Source organism: Belonocnema kinseyi, chromosome 3, assembly GCF_010883055.1.
Source record: "Belonocnema kinseyi isolate 2016_QV_RU_SX_M_011 chromosome 3, B_treatae_v1, whole genome shotgun sequence".
In the NCBI taxonomy this organism is placed as follows: domain Eukaryota; kingdom Metazoa; phylum Arthropoda; class Insecta; order Hymenoptera; family Cynipidae; genus Belonocnema; species Belonocnema kinseyi.
Window position 1 is genome coordinate 66,707,506 of NC_046659.1, and position 21,394 is coordinate 66,728,899.

The window sequence follows — 21,394 nt, forward strand, 5'->3', positions numbered from 1 at the left end:
TACCGCGATTTCGCTGGAAGCGGGTGCAATTTTTCAGATTAGCACCCGCTCCCGGCGAAATCCTGCGGTTGTCCTTATGATAAATTTTTAATTATATATATTCATATATATATCTTTGCAGACATCTTTAATATCAGTTGAGATATCTTTTATTCCTTTTTTTAATTATCCTACATAGGTCTTTAATTGATTTTTCTATGTCTTTACAAATTTGTTTCAAAAAGAATATAATATTCGGTTGAATATTTTCTATTATGTGAGTTGGTAACAAATGTTCATTCTGATAACGACTCAGGAATCCACGTTTATTTTTTCTTCTTTCCACATAAAAGCTTAGCTTCATCAGTATGTTCGTCATGGTTTTGTACGAGTGTTGATAGTATCCGCTGGTTGTCATTTTGATATCCAAGGTTTCAGTCTAGTATATAGATGTTTTAATTTGTTCGGTATTTAGCATCACAATAATCATTCTAAGTACCAAAAAAATTAAAACATGTAAAATATGCTAGCTTTCTTTGGGATCTCAGACCAGAAAGATCCTTTTCTGATCACATAAAGAACATTCTTCTATTTTTCCAATTTTAAATCTGTTTTTTATAAAAATTATTATGATAAAAAAGTTTTTAAATTTCTTCAGTGTATTTATATTACATGTGATATCTTAACGACATCCAAATCAATCTTCAATCCGCGCAGTTTTAACCAGAATACACAATATACAAGGATAGACATATTGGGAGAGAAGGAGAGAGAAGAAAATTACTGAGGATAAGTTTAAAATTCCCTTTGTTGGTTCCCTAATCATATAATTAAAATAATAATGATTTATCATCACTTTGATAACTAGTGATTTTTAATTTAAGTTTTGACCCCTATCCGTGGTCGGAATAACATTAAAAAAATGTGTGTAGTGTTTTTTATAAATAAAATAAAAATTTATATCAATTATTTGAAGCTTCAATCCCTATTCGTTAATTTTTGTTGGAAAACATAATAAATATATAACAAATTAAATATTAACGACCCTAATGCCACTTTAAAAAAATCTTTTTTTTTACTGAATGATGCATTTCTAACTAAATGATTAAATCTTCAAATTAAGAATATAAGTTTTCAACTAAAAAAAGAGTGCTTAAATCTTTAGCATAAAAAATTACTGTAAAAAACCCAAAATTCCCAATGTATCTAATAGGTCGGAAAAATACGAATTTGCAACGAAACAATTAAATCTTTAACAAAATATATGAATTTTTACAAAATAATTTAAATTTTTCCCCAGAAAAGCTAATTTTTTAAACAAAAATATGAATTTTTAACAAAAAAGGTAATTTTCAAACAAATATTTCAATTTTTTATTAAATTGTTGAGTTCTCAAGACAAGAAGATAAAATATATACAAAACAGTGGAATCCTGTGCAAATCCGATTAATTTATAACTAAACATTTGTATTTTTGTACTAAGAAGATTCAACTAGAAAAAGATTTTTTCAACTAGGAGGATTAATTTTTTACCAAAAAAGACGAATGATGAAAAAATACATCAAAATTTAATTTTCAGCGAAAAACGAAACAAAATAAAAGTATTCACTTTCAACAAAAAACTGAAATTTTCATCTAAAGATATGAATCTTCTACCAAAAAAATTAGCTTTATACCAAAATTAGTTGCATTTTCTCGTTGAGTTCTATTAATTCAATAGAGAAAAAAGTGTGTGTAGTATTAAACAAGAAATTGATTTCCTAGCTTATTAAGTTATTACAAATTTCTTGCTAGTAAGCAACAATAAAAAATAGAACTTTTTAAAGACATTGTAATTGCAAAAAAAGGATTCGATTAACTTCAGCATTTTCACGCCGCATTAGAATAAATGTAGCTTTGAAGGTAAACTTTATTAAATTTCTACTCAAGAAAATAATCGCAAATCTTTGGGATATCAATTTTTACATTTTTTTCTGCAGCATAAATTTCAAATATATCAATAATACTATGGATCACTTCAGGGTAGATTCTTGTGTAAATTTATGCAGTATAATAAAATTCATAACGCTTCGACCTCTCACGCTGTGGCACTTAGCCCTGAATCTACATATGCATAGTACAGACTGCAGTTTAAAATACATCAAAATAATGTGTGACTAATCATCCTGAGAGTCAAGTTCTTTATGGGGTAATAGTTCTCATAAAATTTTTCCCATAAACATTTTTTTCCCATTTCGGCAAGTGGGATTACTTAAGATTTAGCAGGAAATGTTATCCTCAATTACTGTATTTTGAGGGTAGTATACGTTTTAAGTGGTTTTACAAGGAAACCATCAATCTTCATTACATGACGTTTTACTGATCTTAATTTTATACATACGACTTTAAATACTCTCATGCATTTTTATGAGAATTTTAATATTTGCAATATAAATCTGCTAATTAACAAAGCGCTTTGCAAACGTTTTCAATACAGATTTGATTATTTATACATAAAATAATATATTTATACGAAATTGTTTTCAATGAACATTTAAATATATTTTTTTCTTTAAAGTTTCTCCCGAATAAGAAAAATAAGTCCTATTGAAATCCCATGGAGATCCCGACGAGCATCATCAGTACTTAAGTACTTACTTTACTTAACAATTTTTAAAAGTTCAAATAGGGACGAAAGTTCTATTTTATTTTGTTTTTTGAAATATTCACAAGTTCTTCTGGGATTTTCCTCTAAAAAAGGTACTGTTAAAATTGAACTAAAGTATTAAAAGCGTTCAAAATACAAGTCGGCCTCTCAATAAGAAACCACATTTCACCAACTTTGAGCACGGAATGTGCCCCCTCCAGGATACACTTTCGCTCGTCGAGTAATTTAACCCGACACCGTATCGTTTTTCATTACTAGTAGAGGGCTAGTGAAGGGTGTACTTAAATGTGCGGAAATGTTTCTTCACTAGTTTCTTATTGAGAGGCCGACCTGTTCTCTAAATATTTACAAGTTTTTCCATTGGATAGCAAGTGCCTGGCATATTATGCTCATTCGCGAATGAAAAACATTTTTAGCACAAATGGGACAAGTATAATTTTGTCAAGTTGTAAGAATAGAAGCGAAAATTTAGTTAAGAGGCTTGTTTTTCTAAAATAGTATTTCAGCAGAAGAAGAAAAATGATCATTTATCCCGATTCATAAGGGGTAAAAAAAGGACTCTTTTCGAACAAAAATAACTTACTTTTTAAAAACTTACCAGGTAACTTTTTACGCCAGGTAACTTTTTGAAAATGTTCACCTTAAAAAAGAAATAATTAAGTAGACTTCTTCGGTACTTTTGTCCTAAAAGTGTCCTAGTGAAACAGGGCATATTTTTAACTCTTTTCATACACTGAGAGACTTTTCTTTAGAATAAATAATAAAAATGAATGAGAAGGAGGAACTAAATATACAAATTAAATACAATTAAATACATAAACACGCGTACAATTATCATTTTTATTATTTGTATACTTAATTTATTTACTACGTACATAATCGCACGCTTAATCGCTATGAAAAATCGGAACGGCTGCGGCGAGATTCGAACCTAACTTACCTAAAGCACTAACGCATTCCCTAACAACTAAATCTCACGACTAACTTACATTATGGCATTATGATTTTCAATGATTCAATTGATTTTTTATCAAATACATTTTTTAACGGAACTGATAATATTCTTGTATGAATAACATTCTCTAATTTCATATCTTAGTAACTAAGTATAATAAACTTGAGTGTATTTAGATGTAATATTTTATAAATTGTACAAATTGAATTAAATCTTATTACTTTAGTGTATAAATTTCGTGATAAAGAATTCCTAATGTTTTAAATATAATATTAAATGAATGAATTAAAAATAAAATCAGTTAACTTTTATTTTAAATATTGTGAATCATAATCTTTTGGCTCGATCGAAAAATGGCGGAAACAATCGAGGAGCATACTGAAAAGAAACTATATGGAAAATTAAGAATAATGATTTCATAGTTTGCCATGCGTCTCAGATTTCGGTCAACTTCATATTGACAATATCAATTTCTAAAATAATTTTTTCGACATTATGATAATTTTAAACTTCAATACTGAATTACGAATAAATAGAATAAAACCTCGGTTTTCCCTATTTTGGAACGATATTATACTAAAGCCTCATTCATTTATTTCTTTAATTCTAACGAATGGTCTCTCAGTGTAAATTAGTAATGTTTTAACGCTTGTGAAATTAAAAAAAAGAATTCATCGTTTTTACATATTATTTTTCTGTCCGGACTATTAAAAACGTTGAAAAAACTTCGTAATAAGGTCCTCATTTGTCTCATACCCAGTTCTTTAAACAAGTATTTTGTTTCATTTGTTGACCTATTAATTGTAAGTTTCTTTTACTAAAGTATTCACTGATCACCAAATGGTTTAGAAAAAAGATTTTAGAGTTGATGGTCTCAAAAAATAATATTCTTAAAATTCCAGTAAACTCAAGATACATTGCTACAATAACATGTAAATGGTATAAACAATTTAAAAAATATTGTTATGAGTACTTATATTATTATTCAACTGTTATAATGCACACACACACACACACACACACACACACACACACACACACACACACACACACACACACACACATATATATATATATATATATATAACTGATTTCTTATTTATGCAGTAAAAGTTAACTGCTCACACCCTTCAATATTAGTCATCAAAAAGAGACAATCACGTTAGTAACACTTACTAAAATTTATTCATAAGATATGGTGGAACTATAAAAATCACTTTTCATAAAGAAAAATATGCTTTTTACTCGATTAATAAAAATGTAAGCTCCTTAAAAATAGAATCTTCTCATTTTTTACTGTATTATAGCAAATTAAGGATACTTTGTATCAATAACGCAAAGTGTAATGCGTCAATTTATAATTAATGAAATTAACTAAAACTTTTGAAACAACTCTGCAGTTTCTAGGTAAATGTACACAATCTAATGAAACAAACTTTTGGTTTGCTTGATGCATACGCATTGAAGGATTAAACTATTTAGACTTTATGAGTATAAGCAATTCATGTAACAAGCATACACTTTGTGCTGGGGCAAACTCTGTTCCTAACTTTTAGTGATATTATAATCATTTAATTTTATAAGGATTATTTCGATAATTGCCCTAACACTATATGTAAAAGTCATTAAAAGTACAAACAATTGCAATGTAAGTTCAAAACTACGAGCTTTCCATAACGTATGCGTTTATTTTTTAGAACGAGGCTCGCGTTATTAGAAAGAACATTTGATTATTCCTAAATGTTTTTCAAATTCTATTTATATTTTTTTCATTTGATTAATTCATAGGTGTTGCTATTTATCCATAATACATTTTAAACATTATATTTATTGAATATTTAATCTTAGCTTTTTACTTAAAAATGAACACGAAAAAAAAACCAACGCAATACACAAAAATCGAAGGTTCATAATGTGGCCGCAACTCTTTTGAAAAAATATATTATCATTATCTTATGTATCCTTGATTAAATAGAAAAGGGAGAATAATTCAAGGATTAATGATCGCCTAATGGACTCTGAGGATATGCGGAATAAGTTAAAACTTCGTAAAAAGTTAGGGATCAAACATTGTGAATAATTGATAAATGTACATGTTTCAGTCCTTACTCTATGGATACAAACTATATACATAAGTCCTTTATGAGTCACACTGAAGTATCGATCCCTTTTATTCTAAATGAATACGGTGAAGTCACAGTTAGTCCAATAAGTTTCTCCGTGTAGTTATTATTAGACAAACAAAAGCAGTAATTTGAGCTTTGAAATCCAGTCAAAAATTACAATGTCTGGCAGTAATTGATGGAATATTTCATATGAAATTAACAATATTTAATTTTTCTTAATTGGATGAGAAAGTCAGTATTTCAAGAAAGTATCTTTACAGACTTTACGTCAAGAGTTTCACAAGTGAACTTACGTAGGTACCGTAAGTATTAAAAGAATTTTTTTTATATTTTCAGTTTTTTCAACATTCTTACAACATTGCCCGAAAACGCGAGCTCCAATCGACCTATGATTTTAATCGTGGCCTAATCAAATTTAAAATTGTACCTCATTGTTTTTAAATTTTTACCATTTTAGGTCAAATAGGAAAACTTACTGAAGAGACATATTTGGATATAATTTGACCTCAAAACTTAAAAAAGCAATTTTTTTTAAATTTTCATATATGTGTAACTTTGTTTTGCTTACTAAATCTCGACATAAAAAAAGCAATTCAACAAAAAAGCAACTTTTTAATAGTAGGCATAGAACAGTACTGTAGTTGATATAATTTTTCGGATCTACGATATGCGTCGATTGAATTTTTGACTAAACTTCTATGCCCTTTTTATGTTTAATCAATAGCTACATATAAAGTCAAAAGAAGGCTTCAATTTCTTATATGAGGAAAATTTTTTTTATCTTGAATGTATCACTGTTTTAAGTTAAAATTTGTTTCTTATAATAGAACCCATTAATTGACCTTTTGATGGCCTTTCTGATTTTCTGTAAATAGTAAGATTCACAAATATTGAAAGTTTCTTTTTTTTGTTAGATAAAAACCTCCCTCTAAAGGAAGCAAATTTATTTGATATCTATGAAAAAGCAAAGTGCTAATGAAATAAGTAAAAATGAATTCCAGTACACACATAGTAAATACACTCTCAGTACATTGATGTGGTATCTATAACGAAAATGCTTATCCAGTTTCTGAAAAAAACTTATACGACTAAAAACAGATGTAAAAATTTGCATGTTTCAAAATGAAACAATTTTAATTGATTTAGAAATTCTATAGTTTGGAATAGAAGCCTTTAAAGTTAACCAACTTGAACTTCGAAGCACTTTAAGTGAACCTCCTTATACAACTGTATGCTTTTCAATTCAAGAAATACTATAACGTAACTAAATGAGGCTTTTTGAATCGTATATGTAACTTCAAATTAAAACGTGAATATGTAAAATTTAATATTAAGTTTATAAGTATAAGAATTTAATTGTAGAGTTACAATTCAGCAATCATAGATTTTGAACATTTGGAATCTCATAAATACCAAGTAAAAGTGTCTTAATTTTGACATTGAATCCGCTCAAAGTTATAACCTTCTATGACTTTTATTCACATGAATACAAAATTTGGAAAAACCTCAAACCTAGATCTTTTCCTGTGCAACTATATGTAACAAAGTATTTTACAATTTTAATTAACAATTGAATCATTATATTGTGGAATATTTTCAAACTTTTGTCAAACACTCATATATTTACGGATGTGGTAAATTTAGCCTCTATGTCAACTAACAAATAAAGACTTCTAGTATTCACCTTGCCAGAACTCATTCGGAAAACTAGGTCGTTCATAATTGAGATAATATCAGGAGTTCCAAAATATAATTATTTAGGGTTATGTAAACTCAGTAATGTTATGCTACTTTGTGTGATTTTTCAAATTACATGAGCAGATTTGTATCGAACTAACCATGACGTTATTTTCAAATAAATAAGGGAGTTATTGGAGATCCTCTAGGGAGAGTTGGCAAACGTAAACCCAACAACACTTGACTAGATCCAACCGGAATACGGAAGTCGTCACAAGAATTAAGCATATGATTGACAACGCATGCGTAAGGAATAATCTTAACTTAAAATTGTTGTTTGCTGTCAATCGTTAACAGTTCAAACAATATTTCTCTGACAATTAAATTGGTTTAATACCGTATCATCAAAATTCAATTTTTCCATTCTAGTCATTATATATTTATAGAGTTGCATACTTTTTCGATCGATAATGAAACTTATTTTTTGACTGATGTTTTATAGAGCTAAAAGATTTTTAGTTCTAGAATTACTTGGGTAATATGTACAAATTAAATTTTAGAATTTGAATGCAACATCAGTAGCATTTAAAAACTTCGTTATCACTGTAAAATCTGTTTTATTTAAGCATAATCGTTTCAGCATACCGTAAGTTGAATTTTTAGTACCTTAAAATAGTCATAAAACAATTTATCATTAAACATTTATCTTAAAATAAAATAAATTTAAATTTCAAAGTGCGCGCTCAGCAGGGCTTCCGTGTTCCTGTTGACCGTACCAATCAGAAACGACGCCCACGTGCCTCAATTCTTCTTTGAGTATCTTCAGGAATTACTAAAAATATAATTATTTCCATTTTTCAATATTTGTGAACACAGAAAACAATAACTACTAAAGACTACCTAGATCAAATAAATAGTCAATGCAAAAAATTGTAATATAATGCATGTAGATGTTACTGTAAGTTTTGCTTCATAATATAAGTTGATACATTATAATGTCGTAAGAGACCTTAAATATAATAATCGATCAAATCTAAGTAAAATAAGTTTGAAAAAGTTTTTCTGGTATCCAATAAAGGTAAGAGTTTGATATATGTTCTTTTCATTATTACTTAAATATGGAATTTAAAAATATAAAACGAAAATTGTTCGAGTTACTCCGTGCGAAAGTTTACTTGGCAAAAATAAAAAAAAATAATAACGATAAGAAAAATAACAAAGAAATAGTATACAAAGTTTTCGTGCAACGAGCTTCGTGAGTGTTAAAAAAAAGTATCGCCATTTTGAATTTCCAATTGTTATTCCGAAATTTATTTTTAGAAACCTCAAAAGCTATTATTAACAAATTTGTATGCAGATCCCGTATTGTTCAGCTGAAGGTTTCCCAAAATTTGATCTTCTATTTTGAATGTTGAATTTTACTTATGAAATTCGTGATTAAAAGTGCTAAAAACCTTTGATCACATATTCTAGACGGAGTCGAAAATTTTGTTCGTAAAATTATTAACCGCCTTTCAACCACTAAATACATTTCTACGCAAACTCCAAATTTTTTGGTAAAATCGTGTGCCATTTTACATACACAATTTTGAATAAAAAATTGTTGATGCAATTTTAGGAATCAAAAATCTGAAAAACCTACAGTAGCGGAGTTAGATTATCATTTTAATTATTTGTTAACTTTTTGCCGCATTTCTGAGATTCTGGGAACATTTTGATAACTAAGTTATTGACTAATGTTTGATCTATCGGAATATCAAGTTTTCAAGCTACGAGAATTTTAAATAATGTTGTAAGCCTATATTCTGACCAGTGAATCTTCCATTATTTTGTTACCAAAACGGTTTTCTAAACAATTCTTTTTTTTTCAATCTAAATTTTCAAAATTTCTGTTCATTACTTCATTTGACTGATAAAACACATTTATTATATGCTAAGAAATCTTAAAATGGTCAAGGAATAACGATGTTATTTGAAAAGGCATTTTTGACCCAATGTGTGCCGCTGAACTGGTCTACCCTTTTTAAAGGATCTATTGATCTATCAACTTTGTACAATATAATTATTTCCGTCACAAAAGTGGATCATCAGGTCAAACCTGGCTATTGACGAACAGCATAATGACTGAATTGTGTTACACAAAGCATTAGAAGTATTTCTCATGTGTCTTCTTTTCTTTTTATGTTGCAGTTGGCGCGCTGAAGCTACTTCAGATAAGCGTTCCACCATACGCCGTGAAGAGTGGAAATGCGCTCCTACAGTGCAGGTGAGAGTACTTACAACTACACAGAGGGTGGTCAAAGAAAAGACAGAGTGAGGGCGTAAACGTGAGGGATGGGGATGCTATGGCCGGATAACTTTCGCCATTCAATGCACTGATTGTGAGCTGAAAGAAATGTTTCTTTTCGTTGCTAATCGTGCCAACATTTTTTATTCTCATACAGTTTGGTGGCTTAACACATTCTGGATCAGATTGTTAGCAACTTCTTTTCTTTCACCTTGAAAATATCTCTCATATTTCAATAAAAAAATACTTTGTTATCAATTGTTTAAATTGAAACTTTTTACTGAATTGCAATTTAAAGAGAAAATATATATTTCTTGTTCAATAGTTATAGAATGTACACTTTTTATAAAAGATGCACATCCACCATGTAGTGTGGTTCGAAAGCCCTAAACCACTATTTAAAATTGGCGTGCGGTTAACTAATTTGAGCGCTTCTAGGGCGCTCACCTGTTAGATCTCGCTCTTTGCGCTTACTAATATGTTTATCTCACGCTTCGCACTCGGTGATACATTGACTTCGCGCTGCTTGCACGTTCATTGTACACCCCCCCCCCCCTACTTTTTTGCATCGGACTTTTAAATTAAAGGTCAAACTATCAAAAACTGAAATTTAATGATTGTGAATTATCTTTTGTTAAAGCTCCTTCGGCTTTAAGGAACACATTCTTATCACGTGTCTTATGAGAAATTAAGGTTCAAAGCAAATTTTCAGATCTAATTCAAAATCAATTTTTTATTAAAAATTGTATTGTACTTCTGCTCTTTTCGTCAAGGAATTCAATTTGTTTCATTTGTAATGCCGTTTTCACGAGTAAGACAAAAAGTACGCGTCTTATCAAAAAATGAACCATAACAAATTTGTATTTTTCTTTCAAAATCTTTTTTCGTATCTTGCATAGTTTGACCGCAAAATGCAATTGTTTATTTTATATTATTTTTTGTGCGATCAAAATTGTAATTTAAAATTTGTTAGGAAAATTCAAAAATGCGGTTATGAAAAAATTGTAGGACTTTCAAAACTCAACGTTTTTCCTTCCTTGATTTTTTCCCATATCGTTCGCTCCTTGGCTTCAAATGTTTTATGAATGCTATTACTCTAATAATTTTCTTTCTGTCGAAATCATTTCACTTACTGAGTACTACAAATAGCCGCACATAACATTTTTAAATCTTGAACAAAATGGTTTTAAAGATTTTGAAAATGCTCTAAATTTTAGAATTTTTATCCAAAATGCCTGGCTAACGTTTTTACAACCTTATAAAGTTTTCTAAAGCGCAATCCAATCAGATAATTCAGTCGAAAGTTAAATTGTTTACAGACGCCGACAACGATAGACAGACACAGACGTAAAAACTATTTTTCCTGACTAAGGGGGCTTCGAAACATCGAAGTTTGATGGAATGCGCAAGTTTTATTTTAACATAAAACGAATACCTTCTCATTAATGAATATGTAAAAATATATTAAAGACCCATATGACAGAACAGTTGTCTTGTTTCAAAAACTAACCAACATATTATGCGCTGGATTAGTGGTCGATATTTTATCTATCGTAGCCACTATGTGTACAGACTCACGTAATCCAACTTCTAGTAAAGTCCTTTTCCAATACTCATCGATTTTACAAGCTATTTCGCTTTCGCTACTAATTTATCGACGATTTGTAAGCTCTAAAGTTAGCGCTCATACACCTACACCAAAATATCTCTTTCTTTTGTTCATGTTCAATTAATTATTCCTCCTACCCTCATCCTTTTACTCGTCCTCATTTCGTCCTCTATCTATGTAGTCTGCCAACCTCTTTCTTTTTCCCTTTCGAGTTGCGGTTTTCGATGCCCTTTATCAACGTGGGATTAAAGATAGAGCTTTTCTCTGTTCTAGAAGAGCTGCTGGTCCAACCAATTAATTATATCAAGTTTAACATATCCTTCAGATTAAAACATTCATACTCTAATATGTTTGAAGGAAACGACATAAAATTCGAGAATTTTAGAGAATGTACTAAATATAAATTGTATAAGTAGATAGGATAATGACACGAATCGTGGTCCCTACTTCAGTTCCCCTCTAATTGACGGCTGATAATATTGAATAAAAAATAAACATTAAACTTGACTCCTTATTCCAGATTGCTTCTGACAGCTGCTTGACATATAAGATCAAATATTACATACACAATTTAAGCTAATAGTCGAAATTCCATGGCTTACTTCTGATGATTTTCCATGTTTTATTTTTAGAATGCATTATTTATGGTCACATCGTTTACAATACATTTTTGACAAGTAAATAAGAATCTTCAAAATCTTTATAATTTAAATAAGTGCATTCATTTTTACCCATCCGGACAGTCACTTTTTAAGCTTCACTGATGTTTTTTGTTGCCTGTTAATTGTATATATATGTGTATTGCTCAATCTCACAAAATTGATTATTCTAATTAAACTGTATCTGTGTATACTGTATATAAATAGATGTCAAGGATAGAAAGACAGGGAGAGAGTGAGAAATAATATGCTCAGATTGTTTAACAAAATTCTACGCTACAAATTCTAGAATATTTTATCATATTCCAAATTGGGCAAGTACATTTCATTGCAGAAAATTGTAAAATATTCTAAAATATACTACAAAATTTCAGAACATCGCAGAAGATCCTGTAAAGGTTGTGACAACTCTAGAAAATTGTACAAAATTTCAGAAAATTTCAGTATATTCCACAAGATACCATATTTTTAAAGAGCATTTAATTCGTTAAATATTCTATTCCAGAAAATTATAGAATATTTCGAAAAATTTCATAATTGACTGAGATTTTGAGAAATAAGAGAATGTTTAAAAAATCCTTGACTATAATCTAATGCTTATATAAAAATATTCAAGAGTGATGCAGAACATAGAAAGTCCTTAAAGAATATTTTAGAACCTAAAATCATTATTCAACAAGTCTCCAGAATTTCCGAGAATTGTAGAAGTAACGGAATATTTTAAAAAATCGCATAAAACTTAGTATATTCTCTGAAAATCCAAAAGATTTTAGAATTATGAAGTATATTTTTAAACATTTAAGTATTCCAGGATAATTTGACACAAAATTCCAAGACCTTCTTGAATATTTTCGAAAGTACAGAAAATTTTGTAATAATCTAGAACACATTAAAATATATCAAGATGATTGAAGAATTTGTATTGAATTTTAGAATTGTATAACGTTAAATAAAATTAAAAATATTTCTATAAAATTCCTAAATATTCTAGAAAAGTCCTAGTGGGTCTCCTGCGTCCACCCCTTTTGCACCAATACAGTTTGCGGTAAAAAAATAATTTGAAAATTCTAAGCTAATATTAAGATCCTCTATTTTACTATTCAACTGTTTTCGAAAGCATCTCACAATTATCAAGAAATTTTAACTTTAGTTTAAAATGACTGCATTTTTAAAACATAATATTTAAGTATACTAACTAGGTAAGAAAATTAAGTTACTACAAAAAATTAATTCTTATTTTTAAATATTAACACGGATTTTATTATTATCCGGAATAAATTCTCAAATTTTACGTCAATTATTTGTTTCTTTTCATAGGCACCAGGCAACGAAATGAGAATGCGAATAAAATGCTTCTAATATTTTTGGAATATTTTTTGTATATTAAAAGCAAGCGTATTTAAAGTTGAAGAAATATGGGTTGGAAATCAAGTAAATCTTGTCTACAGACCCGTAGATTTCCTCAGCTGAACCGTGAAATCGTTTTAACCTCTCCATTCTCTAATTTTCGCTATTTGACTTTTTCCGAAAGAACTTTCTGTCAAGAAACTAAAATTATTTACATCTTGATGTGTTGAATTATAATTATGAATCTGCTTGGAGTTTTAAATCTTTTTACTGTAAAAAAATATCATAACAGTATGTATTTTGATCTTAGAAAAATTGTAAATTATGCAATAGAACCTAGTTTTTTTCGTTCGAATTACAGTCTGTTCAACAAAGAAGGAATTGCGAATATTCGTAAACCATAAAAGATATTTAATTTTTCTTTTTTTCAAATTAAAGGACACTAAAAGGGCTACGTCGAACTTACTTAATGCTTTCGACAAGGGATTCGGTGTATTCAATGGGAAGAGACCTCCATATTTCTCTAATATGACGAGAGAGCTGTTTCGCTGTTTTTAAAACATGTTGGGCTGTAGTGTCTAAATAATTTAAAAAATGTAATAATTTAATATTTGAATTATAGTCGAAATTTAAATTCCTAATTGTTAAGTAATTTTAAGTCACACATGTTTAAACGCAGCAGACATTTCGATTTACGTTTTCTCTCTACGAGACAGTTCGAGCGATACTCAAACTAATGAATATTCTCGCCGTAGCCCTTTTAGTGACCTTAAATATATAGAAAAAAAAGAAAAATTAAATATCTTTTATGTTTTACGGATAATCGCGATTTCTTTTTTGTTGAACAGACTGTATGTATTTTTTATAACACTTTGATACTGCCAGTTTAAACTTTAAACAGCATGGTTTAGGTATGGTCCCACATTTTTCGGCAAAGGAAAGCTTTTCTATTAATTCCTTCAATTAGCGTAAGTACGTATAGTTTTCCATTTGTAGAGCTTATAAGAAGTTTACGCTAAATCTAAACCTTAATGCCCAGAAAATTGTACCAGATACTTGTCATACTATTAAAAGTCAACATTTTATTTCATATTCTCTAATTTTCTTACAGTAGATACTTGGGATACTTTTATGTCAAAATAGGAAGGCGAATTCGTAAATTTGTTTTAAAAATTGGTAAACATTTACATACAGAAGGATAACAAGTCTTACTGTATACTTGGTTGCTAGTCTAACACACTTCAACATGTATTCTGGAACAGATAATACGAGCCCCTGGAGCTCTCAATGCATTAAATAAGCATTCTCTTTCGGAAAATTTGTGCAGTTCACCAACATGTTTGTTTCATTCATCGCCACGTTTGTCCTCACATATGTGTCTTTTCCAAATTTTTAATTTCAAACTGGGATAAATTTCTTAAAGTTTCATTTCATGTTGCCATGGGAGGCGACTTACGATATTGTGTCCTATGGATTTTAAAATTATACCCCTCCACTCCACGACTTACCGAAACCGAATAAGTAGAATCATGCAGTTTTGCAAATCTTTTGTAGGCCTGTTGGGTAGTTACGAAAGCGCAACTAATTTAGAACTATTGCGAATAAATTCTAATTTCAACTCGGTATTAACGAGAAATCTTATAGTAAATAATTAATTATAGACATTGGGATAATAGTGTTTATTAAAATTAATTGATATTCATTGCTCTTTTTTATTAAAATTTCTGTAATAACTTTGAGATAACCAATAGTTAACATGTCAGGTGGCACTGTTATCAACGTTCTTTACATTTGGAATGCTTGAAAAAAACTTTATCAAAAATATCTCTTTTAGATGGCAGTATTTATATGCGTCTTCATATTCTGAATTGTCTACTTAATTAAGTATATTCAAAGATTAAGTTTCTCAAAGCTCAGTAGGCTTTGAGGTACGCATTCTCATCGTGACACTCGCGCTGCGCGCTCGATTTCCGACAGACATTTGTAAACAGGTTTTGCTGGATTTTTTTCTCGTAACTTTCGTCGTTTTTCGACACATTTTTTTTTATTTTATTTTTTTTCAACGCTATTTTTCACGAATAAAACAAAAAGTACGCGTCCTATCAAGAAGTGATTCTTAACGAAATTGTAGATCTTTTTTGAGATAACCATTTTTGTTTTAAATAGAAATGTTTTTCTTTTCTTGACTTTTTTTCATATCGTGCGTTTTTCGGCTTCAAATTTTGATTTTCGGTTGAATAAAAAAATTTTGAAAACGCTATAACTCAGAATTTTCTTTTTATCGAAAAAATCATTAGGATAAATTGTGTGTTCTTTTTAATACTATAAATATCAGTACATAGAATTTTCAAATTCTAAAAAAAGTGGTCCCAAAAATTTTCAAAATACGCTCACTTTTTGATTTTTTATCAAAAATGACTGGTTTACGAACTCGTCCTTTCTTTAAGGACCTAAAAAAAGTGTGTCAAAGATGAATTTGATTCGTTAATTTTTTCGAGAGTTATCGTGTTTACGGACGGGCGGACGGTCGGACGGATGGACAGACAGACGGATTCGGGGCGTCTCGAAACGTGGACATCCGTTGAAAAAGTGTGATGTCAAATTTCCGACAATTCTAATACTTTCTCAATCATAAATGATGAGAACGTAAAAAGTAGCTAGTTATCGTTTTAATTACCAATCCAAAGTGTTATTTTTTCTTGGTAACTTTTGCAAAGAAAAAGTTACTATGCACATTAAACAAAAACTCCAATTTTACTGTATTGGCCTTTAAAATTCTATCACTCTGGAAATTCATTCTTTTATTTTGAAACGTGTTTCTTTATATTTACCTAGATACTATTTCCACTTTTTGACGATTTATAACGTTCAAGGAGCTACAAAAAATATTTTATAAAACATTGGATTTTGAACATAATACAGAAAAAAAAAAAATTGGTAAAAATTTCAACCGGTTATAAATTTTCAACCAAATAGTTGAATATTCAACTAAAAATAGAATAGCTAAATTTTTCCTTAAAAAGTAACATTCAACAAATAAAATAAACGAATTTTCAACAAAACAGTTGACTTTTAAACTGAAATGATGAACCATCAATCAAATAAATGAATTTTTAACATCGAATTTTCACATTGAAACAAGTCGTTTAATTTTACATCTAAAAAAGAAAATAACTTCAAACAAAATAATTTCAATTTTGAATTAAACCATTTTCAACTAGAAAAAAGTGTTTGAATCAAGCAGTATAATTTTGTTCTAAAAATATAAAATTTTAAACAAAAAAGGAGAATTATTCAACTAAAAAATACAGTTTTGACACAGTAGTTACATCGAAACCAAAAAATATGAATTTTCAAACAAATGCATGATTTTTCAACTAAAAAATATTAATTTTAACCAAAAATAAAAAAGTAAAAGTTTTAATTGAAAAAATTACTTTCCAACGAAAATAGATAAATTACACAGCCACACAAAAAAAGTGTGCGGATCTGGTAACAAAACACACGTATTCCTATGGATTTTGGGGCGCTGAATTCAAATTCGGTATCAAAAATCACTCATCACGTCATGGTTGAGCCATAACCTCAAAAAATGACGAAAAATCATGCACTGAGGCAAATAAATTTCAAAATAATGCCAGTGATGCAAATTTTCACTTTACAAACATGTCGACAACTGTGAAGGATCAACCCTTGCCTGATATCAACTTATTTAAAATAACTTTACCTAACAGAACTTGACCTCACCTAACCTGAATTAACAGAAATTTATTGAATTACACGTAAAGCTCTGGAAGCATATTTTCCCAGTAGCAAATGTGTTCTAAATCGAATCAGTCAACTTGAGCCTAACCTAGAAATAAATCTAACCTAGCCTAACCTAACCTAACCTAATCTCACAAAACACAATTAAACTGATTGTGTTGTCACTTTGTGTTTGCGGTACCGTTTGAATCAGATTGGACTTAACCTGCAAAGAGGTGAAACCTATCCTAACCTAAAAAACCTGACCTAACCTAACCTAACTTCACGTAACACAATTAAACTCATTGTGTAGTCCCGTTGTGTTTGCCGTACTGTTTCATTCAGGTTCGGCTTAACCTGCATAGAGGTTTAACCTACCCTAACCTAACAAAACCTGACCTAACCTAACCTAGCCGAATGAAATTTAACCACACATGTAGCTATGTCAAAGTACGGTTCTCAGTCTTAAATGTGTGCTATATTTAATAGGTTAACTCGATCTTAACCTACAAATGAATCTAACTTAACAGAACCTAATGTGTTAAGATCGAGTTAACCTCTTAAATATAGCACGCATTTAAGACTGATAACCGTACGCTTACACAGCTACACGTGTAGCTGAATTTCATTCGGCTAGGTGAGGTTAGATCAGGTTTTGTTAGGTTAGGAAAGGATAAACCTCTATGTAAGTTAAGCCGAAGCTGAATGAAACGGTACCGCAAACACAACGGGACAACACAATCTGTTTAATTGTGTTTCGTGAGGTCAGGTTAGGTTAGGTTAGGCTAGGTTAGATTTATTTCTAGGTTAGGCTCGAGTTGACCCATTCGATGTAGCACACATTTGCTACTGGGAAAATATACTTCCAGAGCATTACGTGTAGTTCAATAAATTTCTGTTAATTCAGGTTAGATGAGGTCTGGTTCTGTTGGGTAAAGTTATGTTAAATAAGTTGATATCAGGCAAGGGTTGATCCTTCACAGTTGTCTACATGTTTTTGAAGTGAAAATTTGCATCGCTGGCATTATTTTGAAATTTATTTGTCTCAGTGCATGATTTTTCGTCATTTTTTGAGGTTATGGCTCATCCATGGCATGATGGGTGATTTTTAATACCGAATTTGAATTCAGCGCCCCAAAATCCATAGGAATACGCGTGTCTTGTTTCCAGATCGGTACACTTCAGTTTCCTACCTAAAAAGACAAATTTTAAATATAACAGTTGAATTTTCATCCGAACAAAATGCTTTTGTATCAAAATTATTGAATTTTAATCAAAATAATTAAGTTTTCAACCAAATAATACACTTTTAACCAAAAATTTGGATTCCTAACCAATAAAAATGAGATTTTTCACCAAAAAGGTGAATTTCCAAATGAATATTCAATACTGTAATTATTATTTTTTTTTAAATTTGGTTTAATATATTTTAGAACATTTTGAATTGCAAGGTTAAGAAAATTTCCAATTTGTCCTCATTAGTTTTATTATTATATATTAATCTCTATAGCTACTGTTATGATCAATGAGAAAATGTAACTATTTACTAATTCGATACTTATTTACAAAAGTATTTTTGTTACCGGCATCGCTACCAAGAAATGAAAAACTGTAACCAGTTGAAAGAAACTAGTTACTTCTCATTACTGCAATTGATGACGTTTAATTCGTTAATTATTTAGTGCATTGCCATCTAAGGTAATAAATTGATGTTCCCATTTTTCTTCACAATCGTTTCTTTTTCTGTATTATGTGTGGCAACCAGTCCGGGAAATCTGTCCTAGGGAATTGGCACGTTCCAGTTTATAGTGTCACCGCCCATGCATCTTACTCACATTTAATGTACTTTGATGCAGGAAATTCACACAAAATTCGGTGCCTTAAAAAGCTCAATCTCCTCATGTTAGCCATGATCATCAAAATGCTGGATCATTTAAAAAATGCAACTCACGTTTGCATCTCCGTTCATGGCTAATAGAGTTATTTTCACGCTGAAGCTATCTCTCGAAAGCGCAATCTTATTTCCTGTATTTTTTACTCCACCAAAACCTACTACTGACTTATAAACCACCTCAGACTAATTTTCTACTTTACAGGTCTTGAAGCTGAATCTAACTTTTTTGAGTTCGTATGCCGACAACGTACGTTCGACTTGGAGCTAGATTATCCGAGATTTATTTTTCGTGGGATGTTTCTCTGGCATAACCACGTGTACTCCTTTAAACCCCCAACTCTTATATTCCATTCTTAATTGCACAGGAGTTGCTAAAAAATAAAAGGATAATCCTGCAAACGATATTCTCTTGAGGAAAAAGGTAGACCCTCAAGCATCTCCAGTAATTAAGACCACCAGTATAACGATCTCTCGTTAAAAAATAGTAGTCAGGAGATTATTCGATTTGTCCTGATATCTTCCTTTACTCGTCCATTCATAAATGCAGAATAAGCAAGTTTCGGATGTCTGGAGATGACGACTTCGTAATTAACTTTCCTGGAATCTCAACTTTAAAATCGTAAATTTTACGTACGACATAAGAAGTAGTTTTTAAATAAATTATTGTACGGCCTCCCTTCCTCCGCCTCATCTTTACAAGATGAAAAAGTAGTTACTGAACTTATAAAAATATGTCGTTTATCAAAAAAGTTAAAAATTCGATGTAGTGTTCAGCCAAGCTATAAAGCATGTCGCAACAAATTGACGTAAAGAAAGTGTGTAGTAAGTATACATGTATAGGAACCGTATAATAAAAACTTATATTACTTTTAATTCATACACAAATTTTTAAGCTTCTCATTATAATTAATTATTATCAACTCCATACACATATTTCATGGTTATATTTATGAACCTGCAAGAATTGACTGAAATATTTTTTATTATTCATTTATTTTATTTAGAAATATGAATGTTCTCACCAGCTGCATCGTTGGGTACTAATTAAAATACGCAAATTTTCTTGGACTTCTTTTAAGTTTGCGATGAAATAATTAATTTTTTTTTTAATTTTGGCGAAGAGGTACTGTGATGTTTTTGTTTCAACTTTACGCCAACATCAAACAGAAAGAGCTATTCCTAGTAATCAAATAAAAGCTGTTCATGTATCGATGTAACCACAACAAGTTTGTCGTTGATACTCATATTTCCATATATAATTTTATCTATATTACGCTTAAATATAAACATCAGTGATCATAATTGAACCGTCTGGGATAAGTTTGAGGACCATCAAGCAATAGAGCTGTTTCCTCAATTACCGTTAAAATATTTAAAATGTTCGTTCCCGTAACAATTGAAAAGATATATGTTAACAATAAATATTTGGCAATTCTGAGCAAGAAATACCAATTGAGTTTGCAATCTGTTTAATTATAGGAAAATCCCATTGTTTCTATGTATATATGCTACCAAATATCTAAGCTAACGAAGTACCTACTGACGCGTGATGCTTTCCCGAAGCAAGACGGCATTCCAAGCATTAATTGGTCGATTCTCGAGGATCGCAGGTAATTAGATTCTCAAGGCATTAGTACAAGTAAGAGACAATGTGTCTCTGATTTTCAAGCGAGCGGAATATCTAGCAGTCGACACGTCTAAAATCAACTGAAATATCTTCTTTAGTTCCTGCTACCTTTAAATAATATCCTTTCATTCCTCTTCCATTTTTATCTCTCTTTTGGATCTTCTTACTTCGCCCTCTAAATGCTCTTAATTCTGACAGTGGACTACCGGTAACATGAGAAAATATAATGTCATGTCAGCATTGTCGGAAAAGACTCTTTCCTGACAATTTACTGCACGTAGCTTTTATGCAAGCTACTAAATTGCAAGAAAGAGTTCAAATTCTGACATTATGCCTGAATAATTTGAACAGAATAAAATTAGACTATAATCTTTTAAACTGAAGGGCTCTATTAGTTGACTGCCTTAAATTAATTAATAAATGAACTTTTTTATTTTTAATTTGTATGGCATCTGTATTAGGGTAGTTCAAGCAACTTTAACTTTTAATTCATCTTGCTTTCTTATATAATGTAAGATTATTTATAAATTACAATAATCTAAACATATAACCAACTGCCCGTGTAAAAATGCTTCGACTTGAGTTCGACTTGAATTGCCCCCAATCAAGACATGCTGAAGTTGAAAAGTTCGACTTGAACATGTCTCATTTTAGAGATGAAGCCAGGCATTAATTTATGTCTTAAAGAAAAGTTTCTATATCTTAAAACGTAAATTTATTACTTATGTCAAATTTGTATGACTCTAACACGAGGAGCTTCTAAATTCGAGTGTATACCTTTCCTAACAAAAAGGGTCATTTTGACTGTCATAAAAGCTATTCTTTGTTAATGATTAACCAATC

General features: G+C 30.1%; 1 protein-coding gene across 1 annotated transcript in view; it reads left to right on the forward strand.

Moving 5' to 3' along the window:
* LOC117169470 overlaps window positions 1-21,394 on the forward strand; it is a 179,282-nt gene that overhangs the window by 43,829 nt on the left and 114,059 nt on the right. The window contains exon 3 of the mRNA XM_033355871.1: window positions 9,575-9,650. Coding sequence (XP_033211762.1) covers window positions 9,575-9,650 — 76 coding nt within the window. The remainder of the gene's footprint in view (window positions 1-9,574; window positions 9,651-21,394) is intronic.